The sequence below is a fragment of the Cervus canadensis genome, chromosome 29, assembly GCF_019320065.1.
Source record: "Cervus canadensis isolate Bull #8, Minnesota chromosome 29, ASM1932006v1, whole genome shotgun sequence".
Lineage (NCBI taxonomy): Eukaryota > Metazoa > Chordata > Mammalia > Artiodactyla > Cervidae > Cervus > Cervus canadensis.
In genome coordinates, this window is record NC_057414.1 from 24,534,831 (window position 1) to 24,559,201 (window position 24,371).

The following is a 24,371-nucleotide window of genomic DNA, read 5'->3' on the forward strand; positions in this document are numbered from 1 at the left end:
AAATACAACAAAGTGAATTTAAGAAAAAAGCAACATACTCATAGATATAGAAAATCTAGTGGTTACCAGTGGGGAGAGGGATTGGGAGAGAAGGAATAGTGGGATAGAGAATTCAGAAGTACAAATTATTACATACAAAATGAATAAGCTATGAAAACATATTGTATAACACAAGAAATATAGCCAATATTTTATAAAAATATAAGTTAACAATAAGCTGTAAAAATTGTGAATTACTATGTTGTATACGTGGAACTCATATTGTACATCAAGTGTACTTCAATAAAAAATTTAAAAATTCAAAGAATATTTAATTTAGTTATAAATTTGAAAATGGAACCTGAGAGAAGTGTTCAGAGAAAAACTAAATTAAGTATATTGTGTATATAATCAGTAGATTTAATGTATTAAACTCACACACACAAAAAATCACAGCCCACCAGAAAATATACACTGAGTTCCTTCCAGAGTGAAAGTAAAAAGTGAAAGCCGTTCAGTTGTGTCTGACTCTCTGTGATCCCATGGACTGTAGCCAGTCAGGCTTCTCTGTCCATGGGGATTCTCCAGGCAAGAATACTGAAGTGGGTAGCCGTTCCCTTCCCCAGGGGATCTTCCCAACCCAGGGATCGAAGCCAAGTCTCCTGCATTGCAGGCAGATTCTTTACTATCTTCCTTCCAGAGTACCAGGCACTTACAGGCCATTTCTGTTCTCAACTTGGGAACTCATATTGACCAAACACAGGTCTGTTCCCAGGTTCCAGTTGCTTTTACCCCCAAAGACTCATTCCAAACCACCGGGATTCATGGTGCTGGGATTCAGCCATGTGACCCAAAGGGCTTCCCAGGTGGCTCAAACGGTAAAGTGTCTACCTGCAACGCGGGAGACCTGGGTTCAATCCTTGGGTTAGGAGGATCCCCTGGGGAAGGAAATGGTGATCCACTCTAGTACTCTTGCCTGGAAAATTCCATGCAGAGAGGAGCCTGGTAGGCTATAGTCCATGGGGCTGCAAAGAGTCGGACATGACTGAGCTACTTCACTTTCTATGTGATAAAAAGCCTAAATTGTGCTCCAAAGGCCAAGTTTTGGGGATCTGTTCTATTTTATCAACTCAGGTCAGACCAAAGCATGGAGCAGTTAATGCCACAGCTTCAGTTAACTTTTTTTTTTTTGACCATATTGCATGGCATGTAGGATCTTAGTTCCTAGAGCAGGGATAGAATCCATATGCCCTGCAGTAGAAGCAGAGTGTTAACCATTGGACCACCAGGGAAGTCCTCCAGGCAGTCTTGTTAAATTACTCTAATTTAGGAAGACGACATTAAAAAAATATTACAGTCCTTTGCAGCAACTGGCCTGCCCCCTCCGCCTAAGAAAACTTAGAAATTGCCTTCTAAGTTAACCCACCACCACCCCGGCGTCCAAGGCACAGATGAACTTGGGCCAGGTGATCATAGGTGGTGCCTGACAAGAGTGGTTTCAGTGTCCAAGAAGGGTGTTCAGAAACGGGGTCCTGGGAAAGCAGCCTGGTAGGTCTGTTACTGAGTCCAAGCTCACTCTGTCAGCTGGTGGCACAACAGTCCAGTAAGTCAGGAGATGAGGTGTTGAGGAAAGGAATGCGACTTTGTTTGGAAAGCCAGCTGACCAAGAAGATAGTTGACTAGTGTCTCAAAATAGCCACCTTACTGAGGTCTGGATGCCAGTTTCTTTTGTTGAACACAGAGCAGGAGGAGGTGAGGAAGTAAAGTAAAAGGACTATTAATCTTGCAAATATCTCCTGGAATGGCCTGCCCTGAGGCAAGGGTGGGGGGTGAGGTGTTAATCTCTTCTCTCTAGCTGCCACCTACAGGTGGACACGGTCCTGAACAAAGGAACTTTGGTTTAACCTTCAGGCAGAGAGATTCGGGTTCCTCTGGGCAGGCCATTATGTATGGACAGTATCCTTTTGATAAACAAAACCAATGGGAAGCAAAGGTTAAAGTAAAACAACAACAACAAAAATCCTACCTGCAGTCAGATTTTGTTCTTGGCTATAACAGGTCCGGTGAGGTCCAGTGTTTCTGAGAGCCCTTCCCAGAGGTGGCGGCGGGTTAGCTCAAGTGGCCGCAGTCTGTGATGGAGTGTGGGAGACCTGGATGAGGATCCCAGTAAGGGGACCTAAATCACCTACGTACGACAGTCCTTCTGGGTCTTCGTTTACATTTGACCAATTATCTTGTTTCTTTCTTCACACCTGACTGGTCCGTGAACCCTCCTCAATATATATGAGCAACTTTTCTCTAAGATAGATCCCACTGCAGAGGCCTGTGGGTTCCTGTCCATAATTATTATGGGGTGGGGCCACCTCCGTTTTTGACCGGCCACAAGGCTTCCTGCGCACGTGCAGACAGGGAAGTCTTCCTTGACCTCTGAGGGTAGACATCTTATCTCTTTACCTTAACTGAGCTCAGCTTTTGCCACTTGTCTTTGGACTTTCTGGGTGAGAACAAAGTTTAAATTTTACTCCACTTGACAAACACCGGGTGTCTGGCCCAGAGGCCCATCTGTCTCCTACCTCATTCCCACTGTTGGAGCTGAGATTCTATCTTCTTCACACCCCCTTTGACAATACAAAGCTTGCTTTCCAGTCAGTTTACCTTTAGGGTACAAATGAAGACTTGGGAGCCCACTGGTGGTGGGGCCTGCAGGTACGGTGGACAGGACACCCGAACCCACAGGTGCTTCAGTTTGCAGTTCTCTGCAGAAACGTGCCTTCCAAGCATGGATATCTCTTGCCTGTGCCCTTGTTGTGGGTGAGGTCGCCAGCCTGGTGCAGGAAGGACGGAATTGCTCTTGGAAAGGCTGTTTGTAGCTGAAGCTCTTCTGCCCGGTGAACATGGCTCTAAAGTTCTCTATCTCTGAGGATGGTTGCCTGCAGCTCCAGCATCATGCAGCCCAGCGATAGCTCGTCCAGGTACAGGAGCAGGTCTCTGAGGAAGAGGGTGGGCGGCCGGCAGGGACCGTGGGGATGTGCCTCGGAGAGGAGCCCGGTTGCTCCAGCGGGGCAGGAAGGGCAGGTGGGGCTGCCCCGTGCAGCACAGCATCTGGGGCTCGGGTCCGGGTGGGACTGCAGGGCAGGGAGCAGAGACCATAGAAGTCAGAGTCATGCGCGCCCAGAGGGCCTACTGCTTAGCTAAACTTTGGACACACTCCAAATAAATGCCTTGGTATAGTTCACTGACTCCTTTGATAATTTTTGTGATTTGATTGGGATATATGTTCACAGTTCTTTTTACTGAGAAATCTGTTACAGCTGAATCTGGAGGAAGGAATGTGTGAGAATCAGCTGATAAATGGATAGATGAGTTCCTTACATAACACAGTGGTTCTCTGGTTAAGATGGCCTTTATCCATAGTTGCCTATTTTTGCATACTCAGTCCAGTTGGACACTTTGAGACCGTATGGACTAGCCTTCCAGGCTCCTTTGATGCATGGTCCATGGAATTCTCTACGCAAGAATACTGGAGTGAGTTGTCACTTCCTTCTCCAGGGGATCTTCCCGATCCAGGGATGGAACTAGCCTCTCCTGCATCTCTTGCGTTGGCAGGCATGTTCTTTATCACTAATGCCACCTGGGAAGCCCCTCTCCATAGTTGTAGGAATATACATTTTCCAACAGGTGGATACTGTCTAAAATGTCTACAAGTTAATTAGGTATATTTTCTGCCTCCATTTCCCATATTGAAAAACAATAGTTTGAAGCATTAGCCACAGGTGAGTATAGGAATAGGGAAGAATTTTCTAGTTGTCTTAAAATTTGGGACAAGCAGTTCCCATTTTCCAAGTTAATCTAATTGCAATCACTGTAGAAATAAATATCATTACCCGGTAGTGTAAGTACTTATCTTAAGAATAATATCAAACAACATAAAAAAGAGTATATTTATATGACTTCTCAGAGTTTATGAAGTTCTTCTTGTACTTTCAGTTTCAAGACTGGTCCAACCTGAGACTCGCTCTATATGGGTACCTACCTCATATTTAAATAACCTCATTTGTTCAGGATTTTCTTTTTTGTTTAAACGATACCAGAATGGGCTTTTGGAATTAATGGATTAATGAAAAGTTAAAATAGCACAAAGGGCCAGCTATATTTATCTTTACTTGACAATAATTTAAATAAAAGCAAACACTTCACTAAAATAGGAACTTCCCAATAATTTTGCTGCTTTTCAGTCTTTCTTCATCCTTTGGGGCTTGTAAATTCTTCTGGCTACAAGTGATGAAAGACAGTTTAAGATTCAGTATTTGCTTTAAAAAAAAACATACTATGTCCTCTTGTTCACTCTTACATTCTGCATCATTACTACTAGCAATTTAACATTGGTGAGCAGAATAAAGGCACCTAAAGGCATCCTTGTCCTGTGAATATAATATACCCATGATCTGTAATACACTCATCCCTTTGGTATCTGAAAGGGATTAGGTACAGGATCCCCATACTAAAATTTCTTGATGCTCCAGACCTTTATATAAAATGGTATAGGAGGGCTTCCCTAATAGCTCAGTTGGTAAAGAATCCACCTGCAATGCAGGAGACCCTGGTTGGATTCCTGGGTTGGGAAGATCTGCTGGAGAAGGGGTAGGCTGCCCACTCCAATATTCTTGGGCTTCCCTTGTGGCTCAGCTGGTAAAGAAATCTGCCCACAAAGCAGAAGACCTGGGTTCAATACCTGGGTTGGAAAGATCCTCTGGAGAAGGGAACAGCTACCCACTCCATTACTCTGGCCTGGAAAATTCCATGGACTGTATAGTCCATGGGGTCACAAAGGGTCGGACATGGCTGAGCAACTTTCAGTTTTTTTTTACTTGCTTCTAAACCTGTGCACAATACTCTTGAAATTTTGCATCATTTCTAGATTACCTATAAAACCCAATAATGTAAATGTTATGCAAACAGTTGTTAGCGTGAGGCAAATTTAAATTTTGCTTTCTGGTAATTTCTGGAATTTAATTTTTCCAATGCTTTTGATTGACAGTTGGTTGAATCAGCGGATGTGGAACTCAAGGATGTGGCGGGTCAGCTCTGTACTACTTTAGTTGCAAAAGGGACTTTATAGAAGTAACTCAGAATGTTGACCTTGAGTTGGTGATGTTATTGTGGATTATTTGTGTGGGTTCAGTCCAATCAAATAAATCCTTAAAAAGGAAAAACTTTTTTCCAGCTGAGTCAGAGAGGAGATGGAAGAAAAAGGAGCAGAGATCTGAAACATCAGAGAGAGGCTTGCCGCCCTGTTGTTGGCTTTGAAGGTGGAGGAAGTTGCGGAATGAGCCAAGGACTGTAGCACCTTCTAGAAACTGGGACTGGTCCTTGGCTGATAGCCAGCAACATAATAGGGCCTTGGTCCTAAACTTCAAGGAAATGAATTCTGCAAACAACCCAAATGAGAAGAAAATTGATTTCCCCCTAAAGCTCCTAGAAAGGAATACAACCTGTGGATGTTAGCTGGGTGAGATCTGTATTAGACTCTTGACCTACAGAATATAAGATAATGAATCTGTATTGTTTTAAGCTACTAATTTTGTTATGGTACCTTAGGACACTAAGATATATTGTTCAAAATTCCATCTTAATTAGTGTTTGATTATGAGTATGGATCAGAAAATTATATGAACGCTTCATTCCTGGTGATCCTTTTTACCTTCTTTTGATCTTTACACATTTGTCCACTGCTCGATCTTTTGATGGACAGTGTTCTTTTATAATATTCTGAATCCATTCTGAAGACAGCACTTTCTCTACCTGCTCTCCCTTGATGGATTTCCTGCTAATTCTTAAGGTCTTCATTTTTGTCTATGAAGCTAGATGACCCAGGGTCACACTGGTAGTGACCTATTTTGTCTTCTGATGCCTCTTGTTTTCTCCCTGTTCCTAAGCTCTCTTTTGGATGCTTGTACCCATTGCACCGGCTCAGTGACTGTGTGGACAGAGGGCAGTTTACCTCTTGCCAGCCCCTTACTCTTACAAATGAATGAATCAGGTGAGGACATCATGAACCTCAATTAGACCAATCTGATCCTCTTTTCAGAAATTTTGATTTAGAACTCAGATAATTTAAAGTAAATGTTGATATAAATAATGTATGGATCTTCCCAGATGGCTCAGTGGTAAAGAATCCACCTGCCAATGTAGGAGATTCAGGTTCGATCCCTGGGTGGGGAAAATCCCCTGAAGAAGGAAACGGTGACCCACTCCAATATTTTGACCTGGAAAATCCCATGGACAGCGGAACCTGCGGGCTAACGTCTATGGGGTTGCACAGAGTCGGTTAAGACTTAGTAAAAAACAACAGCAACAACAAATAAATAATGTATATCTCAAATGTTTGAATGTATCCTATATATATGTATGTATATAGTTATATATTTGTTGAATATATTTATGATTGAAATATACATATATTTGTGAACAATTGAAGCAGCCATTACTTTCTTTGTGCAGAGAGAAGTGGAAGTAAATAGTCTGCAGAGAAAGAAACATGAATCAGGTATGTACTAGTTTGCTGTGATGCCATAACAAATTACCACAAACTTGGTGGCTTAAAACAACACTAATGTGTTCTGCTACAGTTCTGGAGAGAAATCCAAAGTCAGTTTCACTGGGCCTAAACTTGGTTGTCAGCTATGCCATACCAGAGGCTTTAGGGAGGAAACAATTCATTTCCTGGCTTTTCCCCAGCTTTAAAGGTGCATTCCTTGATTTATGGCTTCTTCCTCCATCTTCAAAGCCATCAGCACAGCATCTTGATATCTCTGCTTCCACGATCACATTACCTTCTTTTGTGTGGTAAAATCTCCCCTCTGCTCTCTCATATAAGGATGCTTGTGATTACAGTTAGTACCCATCTGTGCAATCCAGTATCCTCTCTCTATTTCAAGTTCTTATTCACTTTTACAAAGTGAAAATCCTTTACTTACGTGCTCTGTGTGTTACATTTGCAGGTATCAGGTATTAGGGGTTCTTTGGGGTTCATCATTCATTTGGCCTACTACTAGATATTTGGAAAAAAACCGACAATACAGAGACTAAGCGCCCCCCTCCCCACCCCCGAGCTGGCGAGAGACTTAAAGGGAAGAGAGTATCTGCCTTGTGTTTTTTAAAGGATTTCTAGATCCTGATTCTAGCTCCTTTGCAGACCTTGCTATTTCTTACCTCCTAGGGTTTTATTCGGTATTCTTCTTATTATAGTAAATGCCCATTTTACTTAAGCTCACTTGGTTACTTTTCCCCATTTGTTTTTCCCCAACCAGGTGAATTAATTCTAGGATATTAATTCTTCTATAGATGATGACCACATTGGCCAGTTGCCACAGGCAATCAGTCTAGACTGTCAGTTACTACCCCTGAATAATTGGTTTTCCTTTCAGTCCGTCGCTTCTCAAAGTTTGTTCTCCCTCATCCTGATACTTCTTGGTCTGCAGGTTTTCTAGGTAATGAGGACTGGCAGGGAATGCTCTTATCTCAGAAAAAGTGGATAACTTCCATGTTAACTTGTTTCCTGTCTTAACTTTCTTCCCATTTAATATTTCATGATATAAGGAAGTGCTGAAGTAGGCTGGCGTTCACATATATCTGCACATACATAGTCAAAACCAGTGATGTAGCATGGGGCAAGATGCTCAGTGAACAGTTTTCTCATCTATAAAATGGAGATAAAAATATCTGATTTTCAAGGTTGTTAAGAGGATTAAATGATATATATATATATATATGTACATTTAAGTATAGTGTACAACACTGAGAAATGTTACTCTTCTTCCTTGTTTTGTTGTTATTTCTCACAATTATTATCTACAATATTTGGCTGAGAGGGATGAAGCCAATAGTCTTGCAAATGATGAAATGCCCAGTAATAAGAATTCACTTTTAATTACATGTGGTGGCATGTCTTAGACTATTTCAGTTAAGCTTATTTTAACAAAAAGGAAAAGCACAAGCTGTATTCCCCACTTTACAGAAGGAAATGAAGGTCAGAGAGGCTGTGTCACCTGCTTAAAAAAACACATTAGAGTCAGGCTTAACATTCAGGTTTTCTGACCCTGGTTAGTATTTTTCTTTAATCAATGATATTCTGCATGTGAGACAGTCCAGTAAAAGAGTTCAGAGCATTTTTCGCCCCCCCGGCTGAATTACCTCGTTTAGACTTTGACTTTGCATCTGATGTGGCACGAAGTTTTCCATTTCTTCTTATACATCTTTGATTTTATGGTCTTCAAGCATACTTTACTCCACATTGCATCCAAGATTTTAAACTGTCATTTTGCTTTTAGTTTTTTAAAAAATATTTATTTACTTATTAGGCGTTAGGCATGTAGGATCTTTAGTTACAGCATGTGGGATCTAGTTCTCTGACCAGAGATCCAACCTGGGCCCCCTGCAGCCACTGGACCACCAGGCAAGTCCTGAAAGTGTCATTCTTAGGAAACAGGCTTTCAAGGTTTCCTGTACAATGAGGATATAATTTTGTTGACTGCATCTCTCAAAACATCTTTTACAGTTTCATTCCTTAGACTATAAATGAAGGGGTTCAGAAGAGGGGTCACCATTATAGTGAAGACAGCAGTCACTTTATCAAATGCCAGGGACTGATTTTGGCTGGGTCTCACGTACATGAAGATGTTGCTCCCGTAGGCAATAGACACGACAGTAATGTGAGAAGCGCAGGTGGAGAAGGCTTTCTGACGCCCTTGGGCCGAGGGGATGCGCAGGATGGTAGAGATGATGTAGGTGTAGGACACGGTGGTGATCACCAGCGAGGTCAGGAGGATGAGAGAAGACAAAAGGAAGCTTATCATCTCAAGCAGATGAGTGTCTATGCAGGCCACCTGCAGCAGAGGGGCGATGTCACAGAAGAAGTGATTAATCTCCTTCTGGCAGAAGGGCAGCCTGGACAGCAGAATAACCGGGCAGAGCACGGACAGGAAGGCCCCCACCCAGCAGCCCAGAACCAGCAGGAGGCACACCCTGCTGTTCATGATGGTGGTGTAGCGCAGGGGGTTACAGATGGCCACATAGCGGTCAAAGGACATCACCACCAGCAGGATGAACTCCACTGTCCCCAGGAAGAAGAAGAAGTATGTTTGGCTGATGCAGCCTGCAAGCGATATGGTCTTCCTGTCCTTGAGGAGAAAGGATAACAGTTTGGGGGTAACTGAGGTAGTGTATGAAATGTCCAGCAATGACAAATTACTGAGGAAGAAGTACATTGGGGTTTGGAGGCGATTATCAGCCCATATTAGGGAAATGATGACACCATTTCCTGTTAGAGTGAGCATGTAAGTAAACAAGAGGACCACGAAGAGGAAAATCTGAAGCTTTTGGCGAGCAGGGAAGGCGGTCAGGACAAATTCGGTCACTGTGGTCTGATTCTGCACATCCATTGAGTGCAGAGCAAGGTGGGCAGCATGTCTCTGAAAAAATAATAAAATATAAAGATGAAATTCAACTTAAACTTTCAACTGTCAATATCATTGCTAAGATGCAGTAGAAAAAGATCTGAATGAAGAGTCGAGGGTGATTTGTTTTCCTTCTCTCTGTAACCCCATTAAAGGGAGGATCTTGGATCAATGCCCTGAGTTCCCTAAACTCAGTATTCTCATATTAAAATTTTTGGTTGAATAGAATTATCTTTGTGATGCCATAAAAATCTAGTCTTCATGATTTTATTCTTTTTTTATACAAATCTTCCATTTTTCATTTTCACTTTCCCTAATGTTATTTTCCCAGCTAAATTCTGTGCCTCCTTAACTGAGAATCCAACCAGTCAACTTGAAAAATGGAAAAAGGAAATGTTAATAAAACTGAGTTGCTTTTTTCAAAGGTATTTCAATGTTTCAGGTATTGTTTAAATCAAAGAGCAGAGACGATGAAAACTAGACAGTCAAATGAAAGGGGACTTGTTTCTGTCTCTCCTTGTTTTCATTATCAATATTATATTGGGTATCAAGGTGTACCCAAGTTACTTTGCTGTAATAATAGTTGATCTCTCCATCAGGCTGCAGAGGTTTTCTTTGTTTTTATTTTCCATAATGATATAAATTTTTATGTTTACCCTGTTATGCAACAAGTAGGTCAATGGTCTGTGTTTCACAATTTGCAAAAGTGATTTCATATATTTTGAAAAATTGTTTTTGGGAAAATGGTCAATGTGGTTCTTTTTTGGTCGTGTTATATCCATGGCAGCATCCAGAAGAATAACAAAATTTCCCCTCCCATTTCCCAACTGATTCTTTTTTTAATCTTTTTAATTAAAATTTATTTATTTGTTTTTTGGCTGTGCTGGGTCCTCGTTGCTGTGTGGGTTTTTCCCTACTTGCAGCGAGTGGGGGCTGCTCCCTGGTGTGGTATGTGGCGACTTCTCTTGTTGTGGAGCACAGGCTCTGGGGTGTGTGGGCTTCAGCAGTTGTGGTGCAGGGGCTCATTGCTCTGCGGCGAGATCTGCGTTGATCTGCAGTTTGATCCCTGTCAGGATCGAACCCGTGTCTCCTGCATTGGCAAGTGGATTCTTTACCACTGAGCTACCAGGGATGCCCCCTTTCCTCCAATTGATTCTTATAGGTTCTCTCACTCATCTCTTATATTCTTTTCAGCCATTTGAAGATCATGTTTGATATTAATAGTAGTTCAAATACGGATACAGATAATTTGAATCACTCACTTTTATCTCTGGATACTGCTCAACTTTGTTGAATATCTACTGTATAGAACACAGTTGCCTACTGTCATTTGTTGTATTATTTTGTGACTATTCCTTAAGTATCAAGTTAAAACAAGATACTCATGAACCCTGCGCTGGATTCTTTCTGGGTTTGGAGCCCATCTGGTTCCTCTTTAAAGGAGGTCAGTTTCCTTGGACTTTACCTGGGGTAAATAACTTCTAGTAACTGCCTTTTGACTTAAAGACAGTTTTTTGTTTTTTTTCTGGTGAACAAATTTCCATTTGAAAGGTTGGCTGTGACTTCTGTGGTCCTGTAGGAACCTCTTTATTTCTATTCAGCTCTCGTTTATCCCACACATCAATGTATCCTTCTTATTTTAATAACAAGTGTTTTGTCTTCACCTTCTCTGTTCTAGCCAGGAAATATTGGTTTCTTAGAATTTTTAACTTTTCTAGGTCGGTGAATAAACTCCTTTACAAATGCATACTTGTTTCTGTTCATCTCAGAATAATTTTTGAATGTAATAGGATTTGAACAGCTTGACTTGCTGTTGAACTAACAGGAGAGCTCATTTACTTTCTCTTAAATCCTGGGCTCCAATTTCCACATCTATAAAAAAGAGTATCGATCATCTACATTTTCCTTCCAGTCTAAATAATATCTTTTGCTTTCCATAAAGGCAGTCACAGTCTCTATTTAAGCCCCCATTCTTTGGGTACAAGCCCCATTCATTTATTTATTAAATAAATAAAACGGCAAGGTGGAGCTCCCTGCTTAAGCATGAGGGTGCAGCTGTTCGAGATTAAACTCAGGAGTCTGCATTTTCATGTATCCAATCCAGATTTTACCATAATCTGTACCTTCCTGACATGTGTCACCTTTTCTCTAGTTGTAAGTGTAGGATCCATGTAGTTCTAGAAAACTGATTGCTGCCATATTAATGCTGGATGTGGGGAAGGGACCCAAATGCCAATGAGTCTGATAGATCTGATCTTTCAGGGTTTAGAGGTAGGGGGCATCACAAGAAGATAACAACAGCCTAGGATAAAAGAGAATAGTTTACAGCTGCAAAGTCCATTATTCCATTTCTTCAAATAACCTTCCAAATTGTTATAAGGCAGTTTTTTTCACCTTCTTTTAGGCTGTCAGAAGTCTTCAAAGGGTCTCACCCATTGACACAGGGTCTTGGTACCAGAAGGAAGTCTTTCTACCACAAAATATTCTAATATTCACTCCTCCCCTACTGCTCCTGCACCCAGATAATAAACTTCCAAACTATTAAAGTGAGAAATAGTTTCTGGGTGAGCCAGTGTTAATGTTATTGAGGTTTAGTACAGTAGTAGAATTGGGCACACTTTGTAGAGAAGTAGACGTGCTTTTCATTTCTAGTACCTTTCATTTCTAGGTCACCATCTTCATCACCAACAACACTGGATATTGATAAGTATTATAACAGAATACTGTGGGTTCTCATGAAGTTGCCTCTCATCTATTCTACTGTTTCTTCCATTTGTCTATTTCCCCACTGCCATAATGTTTTCCATTTGCCTATATAGTCTTTGATGACCCTGATATGAGCTTGAATTCCCTCTTATTGTAAAATGTGAATAACTTGGTATCTTTAAAGCATTATGCCATTTTTCAACAATAAAAGTATGAGATGTTCAAACGCAGAGTTGGTATTTGCCATGATTGCCATAGGATTACATAACTATGGAAAAACGGTATTGGGATGTTTATATTCTGTTGTAGTTTGGTCAAATAAACTTCTATGAGAAGAACTAAAGATATAGCATTGCTCTGATTTTTGGAGTCTCTCAAGTTCACGATAGTGAAGAAAACCTGGGTTTGTGTTAGCTTTGTCTTGATGATCTCTCTGCCCTCAGGATTCCATCATGTCCAGGAGGAACGGTTCTGGACCACGACAACCTGTGTGTAACAATTTAGTTACAACCTTGCCAAATGAGGATTTTCTTTTGGGGACCATTTTTCTCATTACCATTTCTGTGGATCGTTGCAAAACTGCATAAAATCGCACATTTCAGGAATCCAATTCAGTCAGGAATTTGTGAAATGATGAAAAGAGCCTCGTAGGTATCAAAATTGGAGAACCTGTGTTATATTTTTTATTTGACCATGGAGAGCTTTGAGATCTTTCATAAGACTCTTTCATAAGCAACCTGAGTCTTATTTTCCTCCTCTCTAGAATGAGTTACAGTCCTAATGGCAGATTGATAGCCCTAACACAGGAGATATCGCAGTGATTTATACATACTTTGTGTTCAACAGATAACAGAAAAGGACTAAGATGTGGGTGGGGGGGATGGGGAATCTGTGCTGCTATCAGGAAAATATGAAAAAGTTTAATTGTAGCTGAGGGACATTAAACACATGAATTTACATAATTATGGGAAAGCTATCACCTTTGACTTCTGTCATAAGTAATTTTTTTTGGCAAAGCAGTAATTGGACTTTAACTCATAAAATATATATATAAACAAATTTACTAAGACCTAGATGCTTAAAGTATAAATATGGGTAAATGCATAATAAAATATACTTACATCTTCCTGAATGTAGAACTTGTGGCATTTTCTTCCTTCAATTATCAAAAATTTTGTCTTTCTTCTTATGCCTTCCATCCATCATTCCTTATATTTTTTTTACTGCTTTGATTTTGAATTCCATATAAATCTCTCTGTCTTACTCTGAAGCTCTTCCCCATGTAATACACACCCCTTTTCTCAAAAACACACCAAATGGTTATTCAGTTTTTGCTAAAGTACACCATCTGCTTCGTTTGAATGAAAAAGTGTCCTTTTATAAGCTCCTATTACTTTCTCCAGTTTTCTTTTATTCTTACAGAAAAGTCTAAGTTTTGACTTGTACTAAGTCCAAGCATTATGTTATCACTTAATCTTTTTTTAATACACATATTCGGTATCACATTTTTGCCAAAATGGCAGAACAATAACTTTGATGATGACTCAGAAAGTTAGACCCAGTGAATTAAGAGCAGGTCTTCTGACTTCTGGTTTATGCCTCTGACAAAAAGACTGAAAGATTTTCTTCCCAAATCTCCCAAATTTCAGATCTTGTTTTTCAATATAGAAAGGTAATAAACTGACAATTCGGTTAATTTCTGTATCTTCTGTGGATCTATTCAGAAACTTGGAACTACTCAAAACCACAGACTGTCAGGTTAGAAGAGAACTAAAGGGCATGTGAGATAGTCTGGTGCTAAAACATTCCGCATTGCCTCTGTCGTCTAGTGATGTGAAGCTCTCTATTTCCTGAGGCATCTCATTCTGCTTTACTGGTTTTGGTTGTTAGAAAAAACTATTTGCATTCACTGAACTACCTTTCTAAATTTTCATCACTTTGTTTAGTCACTCCTGTTCATTCAGTTGGCATATTGTGACTTGATTTTAGACATATTCACCTTATTTGCTTTCTTTAGGAAATGATGTTAGCTTGTGATTTGTAAAGTGATTACAACTAGAAGAACTGTGATATTTAAAGATTTTTTAAAATTTACCATTAGAGGTTTGGTTTAGAATGGCTCTTGGGATTTTGGCATTAAAAAAGGTTAATTATTATTATTGCAATCTTGGGATATTAGAACTGAAGTTACTAATGACAGAAAGTTAAAGTCTCCTGAGAGACTGTCTTGGGTGCTTATTTTATTTATCTAAAGAAAAACTTAGACATCTGATTTAAAGTTTCAGTGAACTAGATACTTGGAAAATTTAAAAAATATTTATAATGTGTTTAGTAAGTTTTAAGATGCTTGTCAAAATGAGATTACTTATATAGATGAAGGTGTATGTACATATTTAAAAAATTTATTGAGATAAGATTTATAGACAGTAAACATGTTTAAGTATATAATTTGTTGAACTTTGACAAATGTACACAGTTACGTAGCCACCACTACCAGTACAACATTGGTTTAACATTACCTTAAACATTTTTCATGACCTTTTGCAAGTAAATGCTTTTCCCTCCATACCTCAGCACCTGACAACCACTGATGTTTTCTGTCAGCATAATTTGAATTTTCTAGAATATTATATAAGTGCAATCTTATATTGTCTATGAACCATGTATCTTGATAAGATGTTAATATCCAAAACACATGAGGAATTTATATATTGCAATAGCAAATATATGTATATTTGCTAAATAAATAATATATTACTTATATATGTATTATTTGCTAAATAAATAATATAACTATATATATATATTTGCTATTGCAATATTTTAGTTCCTCATGAGTTTTGGATGTTAACATCTTATCAAGATACATGGTTCACAAATATTTCTCCTGTTGCATAGATTGCCTTTCACTTTGTTGATTGTTGGTCCTTGCTTGAGCTTTTTGGGTTGTTGTCTTAGTAATTGTTAACTGTCATTGTGTTGGTGGGATTGTCATTTAGCATGCTAATGAATTATAATGACCATGTGGTGAGGCTCAAGATCAAAACTTCCACCAGCTTGGGCCTAGTTAGTTCTACCCAGTGTTTTCCTCTTTGCAGCTTCCTCCTGAAATTTAGATAAGAATAGTTGGTTTCCACTTGAGGGAGGGACCAGGTGTACAATTCTGGGATGACAGCCTTGGTAATGACTTGTGTTGGGCTTCTGACTTCAGAACTATAAGATAACAAATTTGTATTCTTTTGAACTGCTAATTTTGTTATGGACACTAAGTAACTTTCAAAATTCTTCTTAATGAATGTCTGATTATGAGTACAGAGCAGAAAATTATATGGATGCTTCATTCCTGGTGATACTGTTTTACTTTCTTTTGATCTTTAAACATTTATTCACTGCTTTATTTTTTATGGCCTATGTTATTTTATAATATATTGTAGTATTTGAATCCATTCTGAAGATAGCACTTTCTCTGCTTGCTCTCCCATGAGGGTTTCCTGCCAATTCTTAAAGTCTTCATCTTTGTCTACAAAGCTAGATGACCCATGACCAAACTGGTAGTGACCTAGTTTGATCTTTGAGATGCCTCTTGTTTTCTCCCTGTTCCCAAGCTCCCTTTTTAGATGCTTGTCCCCATTGTACCTGCTCAGGGGCTGTGTGGACAGAGGGCAATTTACCTTTTGCCAACCCCTTCCTCTTACAAAAAGAGAATTGGGGAAGACATCATCTCACTTCAGTGAGACCAATCGGACCATTCACTTCAGTGAACCTTTCAAGGAATTTGGATTTAGAATACAGGTAATTTAAAATACATGTCCTAAAATAAAATAGAGAATTCCTTAGTGGTCCAGTGCTTAAGATTCGGCACTTTCATTGTTGTGGGCCCAGGTTCAATCCCCAGTCCAGAAACTAAGATCCTGCAAGTTGTGCAGCACAGTAAAAAAAAATCCATGTAAATTGTATATATATCTCAATATATTTAAATATATTCAGCATACATGTGTATATATTGAATATACCTATGATGGATTTTTTTTTTTGACCATGCCATACAGCATCTTAGTTCCCTGACCATGGATCAAACCTGTGCCCACTGCAGTGGAATTATGGAGTCCTAACCACTGGACTATCAGGGAATTCCCTGAAATATATATTTGCAAATGAGTGAAGCGGCCATTCTCTTCCATATGCACAGAGAAATGGATATAAATAGTCTGCAGAGAGAGAAACATGAAACTGGTATGTACTAGTTTGCTGTGATGCTATAGCCAATTACTTCATGGTGGCTTCAACAACACTAATGTGTTGCGTTACATCTCTGGAGACAGAAATCCAAAGTCAGTTTCACTGGGCCTAAACCTGGGTGTTGGCTGGGCCATTCCAAGGGCTCGGTGGGGAGAAAGAATCCTTTGCTTTGCTTTTTCAGCTTTGAGATGTGCATTCCTTGGCCTGTGGCTCCTTCCTCCATCGTCAAAGCCAGCAGCACAGCAGCTTCAAATCTCTGCTTCTATGATCACATTACCTTCTTTTGTGTGGTCTCATATGACACTTGTGATGACAGTTAGTATCCACCTGTGTAACTCAAGATCCTCACCCTATCTCAAGATCTTTAATTTGAATGCCTCCTGCAGAATCCCTTTGCCATATAAATTTTATATGTTACTTAGATCCACAGGATCAGCAATTAGGTCTGGATATCTTTCAGGGCCATCATTCAGCCTGCTCTAGAAAGCTAGAGCGAGATCAGAGATTCAGAGGGAAGAGGGTGTCTGCCTTGGATTTTTAAGGAGTTCTAGCTACTAATATTTGTCCTTAGCAGGTCTTGCTGTTTCTTACCTTCTGAGGTTTTATGTGGTATTCTTAATTATTATTGTAATACATTCCAATGTTACTTAAGCTAGCTTGATTTACTCTTCTGCTTTTATTTTCCCCAACCAAATGCATTCTAGGACACATATTCTTCTGTAGATGATGACCACTTTGGGCAGTTGCCACAGACAATCAGTCTGGACTCATTGTCAGTTACTGCCTCTGAATAATTGGTTTTCCTTCCAACACATTGCCTCTCACAATCTGTTCTCACTCATCTGATACTCTTTGGTCTGCAGGTTTTCTCGATAATTAGAACTGGTGGGGAATGCTCTTATCTCAGAAAACATGGATAGCTTTTCATGTTAACTCTTTTTCCCTTAAGTTTCTTTCCATTCCACATTTCATGACACAGTGATGTGCGTAGGCTAGAGTTCACATATACCTGCATATATATATATATATATATATATATATATATATATATATTCAAAACTAGTGATGTAAGATGCTTAATCTCAATGAGTCCGAGTTTTCTCAGCTGTAAAATGGGAATAATGTCACATTCTCAAGGTTAAGAGGACTAAATGAGATATATATGTACATATTGGAGTATACTGTACAAACACTGGAATATGTTATTCCTTTCCTTAGCTTGTTGTTGTTATTGTTATTAATATCCACATTATCTGGCTGTCAGGGTTGGAGCTCGTCATCCTGAATAGTCTGCAAAGACCCATAAAAAGTACTTACTTTTAATTACATGTGGTTTCATTTCTTAGACCATCATGGTTGAGCCTACATTAACAGGAAGAAAAAGAACCACAGACTATATTCCCCACTTTACAGATAATATGTTAGGTTCAGATAGGCTAAGTGTCACCTGATAAAAAAGTGATAGAGAGGGCTTAAAATTTCTGACTTCAGTGCTTTTCATTAATCCATGAAATTCTGTGTGTGAGAAGGTCCAGTAATAGAGTTCAGAGCATGTTATTTCCTCTGTGGCTGAACTGCCTCCCCTGGACTCTGACCATAATATTTTGCACCTGGTGTGGCACATAGTTCTTCCATCTCTTTGCACACATCTTTGGTTTTATGGTCTTCAAGCATGCTTTACTCCACCCTGTGTCCAAGATGTGAAACTGCCATTCTTAGCAAACAAACTTTCAAGGATTTCTGTGGAATTATGTTTCAAGGTTTCCTGGGCAATAAGGATATAATTTTGTTGACTGCATCTGTCAAAACTTCCTTTACCTTTTCATTCCTTAGACTGTAAATAAAGGGGTTCAGAAGAGGGATCATCATTGTGGTGAGGACAGCAGCCACTTTGTGAAATTCCAGGGAATGACTCTGGCTTGGTCTCACATACATGAAGATGTTGCTCCCGTAGGCAATAGACACAACAGTGATGTGAGAGGCGCAGGTGGAGAAGGCTTTCTGACGCCCTTGGGCCGAGGGGATGCGCAGGATGGTAGAGATGATGTAGGTGTAGGACACGGTGGTGATCACCAGCGAGGTCAGGAGGATGAGAGAAGACAAAAGGAAGTTTATCATCTCAATAAAATGAGTGTCTATGCAGGCCACCTGCAGCAGGGGGCGATGTCGCAGAAGAAGTGATTAATCTTTTGGCAGAAGGGCAGCCTGGACACCACAATAGTTGGGCAGAGCACGGACAGGAAGGCCCCCACCCAGCAGCCCAGAACCAGCAGGAGGCACACCCTGCTGTTCATGATGACGGTGTAGCGCAGGGGGTTACAGATGGCCACATAGCGGTCAAAGGACATCACCACCAGCAGGATGAACTCCACTGTCCCCAGGAAGAAGAAGTATGTTTGGCTGATGCAGCCTGCAAAGGATATGATTTTCCTGTTTTCTAGGAGACAGGATAACAGTTTGGGGGTAACTGATGTAGTATATAAAATGTCCAAAAAGGCTAAGTTACTGAGGAAGAAGTACATTGGGGTTTGGAGGCGATAATCAGCCCATATTAGGGAAATGATGATACCATTTCCAGTTAGAGTGAGCAAGTAAGTAAACAAGAGGGCCATGAAGAGGAAAATCTGAAGCTTCTGGCGAGCAGGGAAGGCGGTCAGGATAAATTCAGTCACTGTGGTCTGATTCTGTACATCCATTGAGTGCAGTGCAAGGTGGGCAGCATGTCTCTGAGAAAATAATAAAATAAAAAGATCAAATTCAACTTAAACTTTCAACTGTCAATATCACTGATAAGACTTCCCTGGTGGCCCAGTGGTGTAGGAACCACAGGAGGTATGGTTCGATCCCTGGGTTGGGAAGATCCCCTGGAGAAGGGCATGGCAACCTACCCTGGTATTCCTGCCTGGAGAATCCCACGAACAGAGGAGCCTGGCAGGCTACAGTCCATGGGGTCGCAAAGAGTCAGACATGACTGAAGTGACTTAGCACGCATGAAATATCATTCATAAAATGCAGTAGAAAAACATTTGAATAGAGTTGAGTGATTTATTTTCATTCTGCCTCTTACTCTTATAAGTGTAGCATCTTAGATAAATTACATGACTTCTTCTAAGCTCAGTATTCTCGCATTAAAATTTTTTCTTTGTATTAAGTTGTCTTCATGGTTCCATAAAATTCTAGTCTTTATGATTTTGTTGTTTTTTTTGTACAACAGTCCTTCCCTTTTCTATTTCACTCTTCCTAAACTTCTATTTTCTTAGCTAAGTTCTGTGTCTATGAAGAGAAATCTACTTCACTATTTCTGTCAGTTTGGAAAATGGAGAGAATGTTAATAAAAGTTGAGTTACTTTTCTCAAAGTTATTTCAAATTTTCAGATGTTGTCTAAATCAAAGAGCAGAAAAGTTGAAACTAACCAGGACAGTCAAATAAAAGGGAATCTGTAATAGCTGTCCTCACTTTTGTTATTGATATTGAGTATCTGATGGTACCTAAGTTTTTTTGATATAATAGTAGTCTAGTTCCCCATCAAAGGTGTATAATTTTTTTTGTTTTTTCTACAATGATAGAAAGTTTTATGTCTACACTGTTATAGGACAAGGAGGTCAGTTATACATATTTCATTATTTGCAAAACATTTTATATGTTTTGAAACACATTTTCTTGAAAATGATCAACGTGTATCTTTTTATTCTTTGCAATTCTAGATCTATGGCAGCATCCAGTAGAGTAACTTTCACCTCCCATTTTCCAACTGATTTTTGTAGGTTCTTTCAGAGAGGACCCTTATACCTTATATTCTTCTCAGCCATTTGATGATCAGGTTATTAACAGTAGTGGAAAAAGTGGATGCAGATAGATGGTGTTTGAAGCCCTCAACTTAATCTTTGGATACTGTTCAGCTTTGCTGAGCATTTATATCATGTCTATAAAATACAGTTGACCCACTCCTTTGGTGTATAATTTAGTGGCTAATCCTTTAGTTTTAAGTTAAAGCAAGCCAAATATAAACCAGTGCTGGGTACTTCATAGTGGCTCAGTGGTAAAAGAATCCACCTGCCAGTGAAGGAGATGCCAGAGATACAAGCTCGATCTCTGGGTTGGGAAGATCCCCTGGAGGAGGAAATGGCAACTCACTCCAGTATTCTTGCCTGGGAAATCTATGGACAGAGGAGCCTTATGGGCTACATTCTAGGAGGTTGCAATGAGTCCAACATGACTGAAGTTACAGAGCATGCATAGATGACTGTGCAATAGATATACTTACATCATATTGATTGTAGAATAGTTGGGATTTTCTTCACTCAAATATGTTAAGAACCATGAACTTTGGCTATTCCTACTGCTTTCTGTCCATTTTCTTTAAATTCTCTTACTGCTTCTATTTGAATTCCATATAACTCTCAGTTTTAGTCTGAGACTCTTCCACATATGATAACACATCCCCTCTTACAAAACCACATCAAACGGTTTTTCAGTTTTTGCTGAAGTACTTCATCTTCTTCACTTGAATGAAAAGCAGAAACAAACCAATAAAACATAACCTGTCCTTTTATAAGCTCTGATTACTTTTCCTAATTCTTTTTCTTATCCCTGCAGAAAAAAATGTCTCGACTTACACTGAGATTAATTCCAAGTGTTATATTATCATTTAATCTAATATTTTATAAATTCAGTGAATCTTAATCTTATAATGTTTCTCTAGGTTTTAAGTAGTGTGTATTTTGGATCACACTTTTCCAAAACAAAAACAAAAACAAAAACAAAAACAAAAAACAGCAACAACAAAAAAGCCAGAATGGTGAGTTTGGTTAGGACTCAAGAAATCAAACCCAATGAATTAAGAGCAGGTCCTCCGACTTCTAGTTTAGATCTCTGGCAAGAAGACTGAAAGACTTTGTGACTGAAATCTTTCCGAGTTTCAGATCTTTTTTTTTCATGTAAGTTTATGTTTGTTCTGATAATTTCTATGTCTTCTGTGCATCCATTCAGAAACTTGGAGCTATTCAGAATCATAGACTATCAGATTAGATGAGAACTAAAAGGCATGTGAGATAGTCTATTGCTAAACTATTCTGTACTGTCTCTGTTGTCTAATCATGTGAAACTCACTGTTTCTTAAAGGATCTCATTCTACTTTATTGCTCCTGATTGTTAGAAAATTTCATATTTGTACTGACTGAACTATCTCTCTGAAGTTTCATCTTTTATTTTTGTCACTTCTGTTCATTCATCACCCGTATTGTAACTTGATTTCAGATATATATATATATATACTTAATTTACTTTCTCCTGGAAGTAATACTACCTTGTGCATATTAAGGTGGTTATGACTGGATGAATGTGATATTTAATGATTCTTTAATTCACTTTTGAAAGTTTGCTTTAGAATGGCTCTTGGGATTCTGGCATAAAAAATGTTTAATTATAAGTAGTGCAATCCCAGGATGTTAGAAGTGAAGTAACTAGTCTCAGAAAGTTAAGGTCACCTGGGAGACTCTCCTGAGTGTTTATTTTATTTATTTAAAGAAAAACTTATAGCTCTGCTTAAAGCCTCTGGAAACTAAAAATTTGGATAATTTAAATAAAAAAAAACACATTCATCATATATTAAAACCAACCGTTTTTCAAACTGAAACTATTTACATAGATATATGTCTATGGACATATTTTAAAAAACCTGTAGATCGACTATACTTCAATAAAAAACAATATCCATTGGGGAAAATATTTTATTGAGATATTATTTACAGATAAGAGATAAATTTAAACATATAAATTTTTGAGTTTTGACAAATGTATGCGTTCATGTAGCTACCACCACCAGTAGATCAATGGTGTGAGATATTTAACATTACCTTAAACATTTGTGTCTTTTTGAAGTGAATTGCTGTCCTCTCCCCTCCTCATCCCCTGACAACCATGGATTTGCTTTCTGTAAGTGTAAGTTTGAATTTCTAGGCTAATGCATAAATTCTATATTACAACATATAGCTTTGATTTTTTTCCACTTAATCTGATGCTTTGAAATTACTTTGAGTGTTTCCGGCATGAGTAGTTTCTTCCTTTGTGGTATTTGAAGATTATCTACTCTATAGATTGTGTAGCTATATGAGAGTTTGCTTATATATTCACCACATGATAGACACCTGAGTTGTCTTCAATTTTTAGTTATTACGAATTAAGCTTCTCTGAACATTTGAGTTCATGCTTTTGGTGAATATTTGTTTTCATTTCTCTTGGACATGTTCCTAGAAGTAGAAATTACTCTATTGTTTGGTAAGCATATGTTTAACTGTACCAGATGCTGCCAGTGTTTTCCAGAGTTGATGTATGGTTTTCCTTTCTACTAGCCATGTCTGTGAGTACCATAGTTCCACACCCTTGCTAATACTTGGTGTTGTCAATCTTTATTTTTAGCCATTAGATCATGTATAGTGGAATCATCTAATTAATGTTTATTTTTTTATTTTTTAGCTTTATTGAGGAATACTTGACAAAATTGCATCTAAAGTGTGCTATGTGATGATATGACATACGTGTATTTGTGAAAAGACCATCAAAGAGGTTAAGTATTAACACATCGTTCACCTTGCGTGCCTGCTTTATCGCTTCAGTCGTGTCTGACTCTGTGAGACCCCATGGACTGTAGCCCACCAGGCTCCTCTGCCCATGGGATTCTCCAGGCAAGAGTACTGGAGTGGGTTGCCATGCCCTCCTTCAGGGGATCTTCTGACCCAGGGATTGAACCCATGTCTGCGTTGGCAGGCAGGTTCTTTACCACTAGTGCCACCTGGGAAGATACTTCCTTCACTTTACATAGTTATAGTTTTTTTTTTTTTTGAGAGTGATTAAGATCTCTCTTCTTAGTAAATTTCAAGCATGCAATACAGTGTTATTAACTATAGTCACCATGCTGTACATTAGATAATTGGAGCTTATTTGTCTTGTCACTGAACATTTCTAGCTTTTGACCAGAATCTCTTCATCTCCCTTTTTCCCTCAGGTCCTGTTCACCACCATTCTACTTTCTGTTTCTGTGAGCTAGATTTTAAAAATTCTATGTAAAAGTGAGATCATGCAGTTTTTTTATTTTTCCCTTTCTGGCAAATTTCACTTAATGCGTCCTCTCATTTCATCTATGTTGTGGCAAATGTCAGGATTTTCTTTTCTAAGGGTGAATAAATAATATACCATTGCATACACATGTTTCATCTTCTTTAACTGTTCATTCATCAATGGACTCTTAGCTGTTTCCATATCTTTACTATTTTGAATATTGATGCCATGGATATGGGAGTCCAGATATCTCTTTGAGATGCTGATTTCATTTCCATAGGATATATACCAAGGAGTGGAATTGCTGAATCTTACCATTGTTCTGTTTTTAATTATTTTTTGGGAAACTTCACATTGTTCTCTATAGTGCATGTATCCATTTACAATCCCGCCACCGGTGCACAAAGCTTCCGTTTTTTCCATATCCTTGTCAAGGCACTGTACGCTCTGATTCTCAAATGATATTAGTGATTTCCGCAGGGCACACCTAGCTAGACTGGATCTTTATAAAATTCTGTGACTCTCACATAGAGCTAATCTGGACCATAAAATCACCGGAGGCTATCTTCAGGTGTATTCTTTCATTTATTTTTGGCTGTGCTGGGTCTTCATTGCTGTGCTTGGACTTCGTCTAGTTGCAGCCAGCAGGGGCTACTTTCTAGTTGCTGTGTGCCAGACGTCTGGGTGCAGGGGCTTCTCTTGCTGCAGAGCGTGTGCCCTAGGGTGAATGGGCTCAGTAGTTGTGGCGCATGGGCTTATCTACTCCATCTGCTGAGACAAGGGATCGAACTCATGTCCCCTGCATTGGCAGGTGGATTCTTAACCACGGAACCACCAGGGAAGTCCCTTTAGATTCTCTCTTGGTGTGCTGTTTTGCACATCACACTCCAGTGTATCAGATTGTCAGATTGTGCTTCATAAATAATCACAAAAAA

General features: G+C 39.1%; 1 protein-coding gene and 1 pseudogene across 1 annotated transcript; both read right to left on the reverse strand.

The window, feature by feature from the left end:
* Positions 1-8,471: 8,471 nt before the first annotated feature.
* LOC122430497 (olfactory receptor 6M1-like) lies at positions 8,472-9,419 on the reverse strand. Its single transcript, XM_043451052.1, has one exon. It carries the CDS (start codon positions 9,417-9,419, stop codon positions 8,472-8,474), a length of 948 nt encoding a protein of 315 aa, XP_043306987.1.
* An 8,715-nt stretch (positions 9,420-18,134) lies between these two features.
* LOC122430509 lies at positions 18,135-19,075 on the reverse strand (annotated as a pseudogene).
* Positions 19,076-24,371: the final 5,296 nt, after the last annotated feature.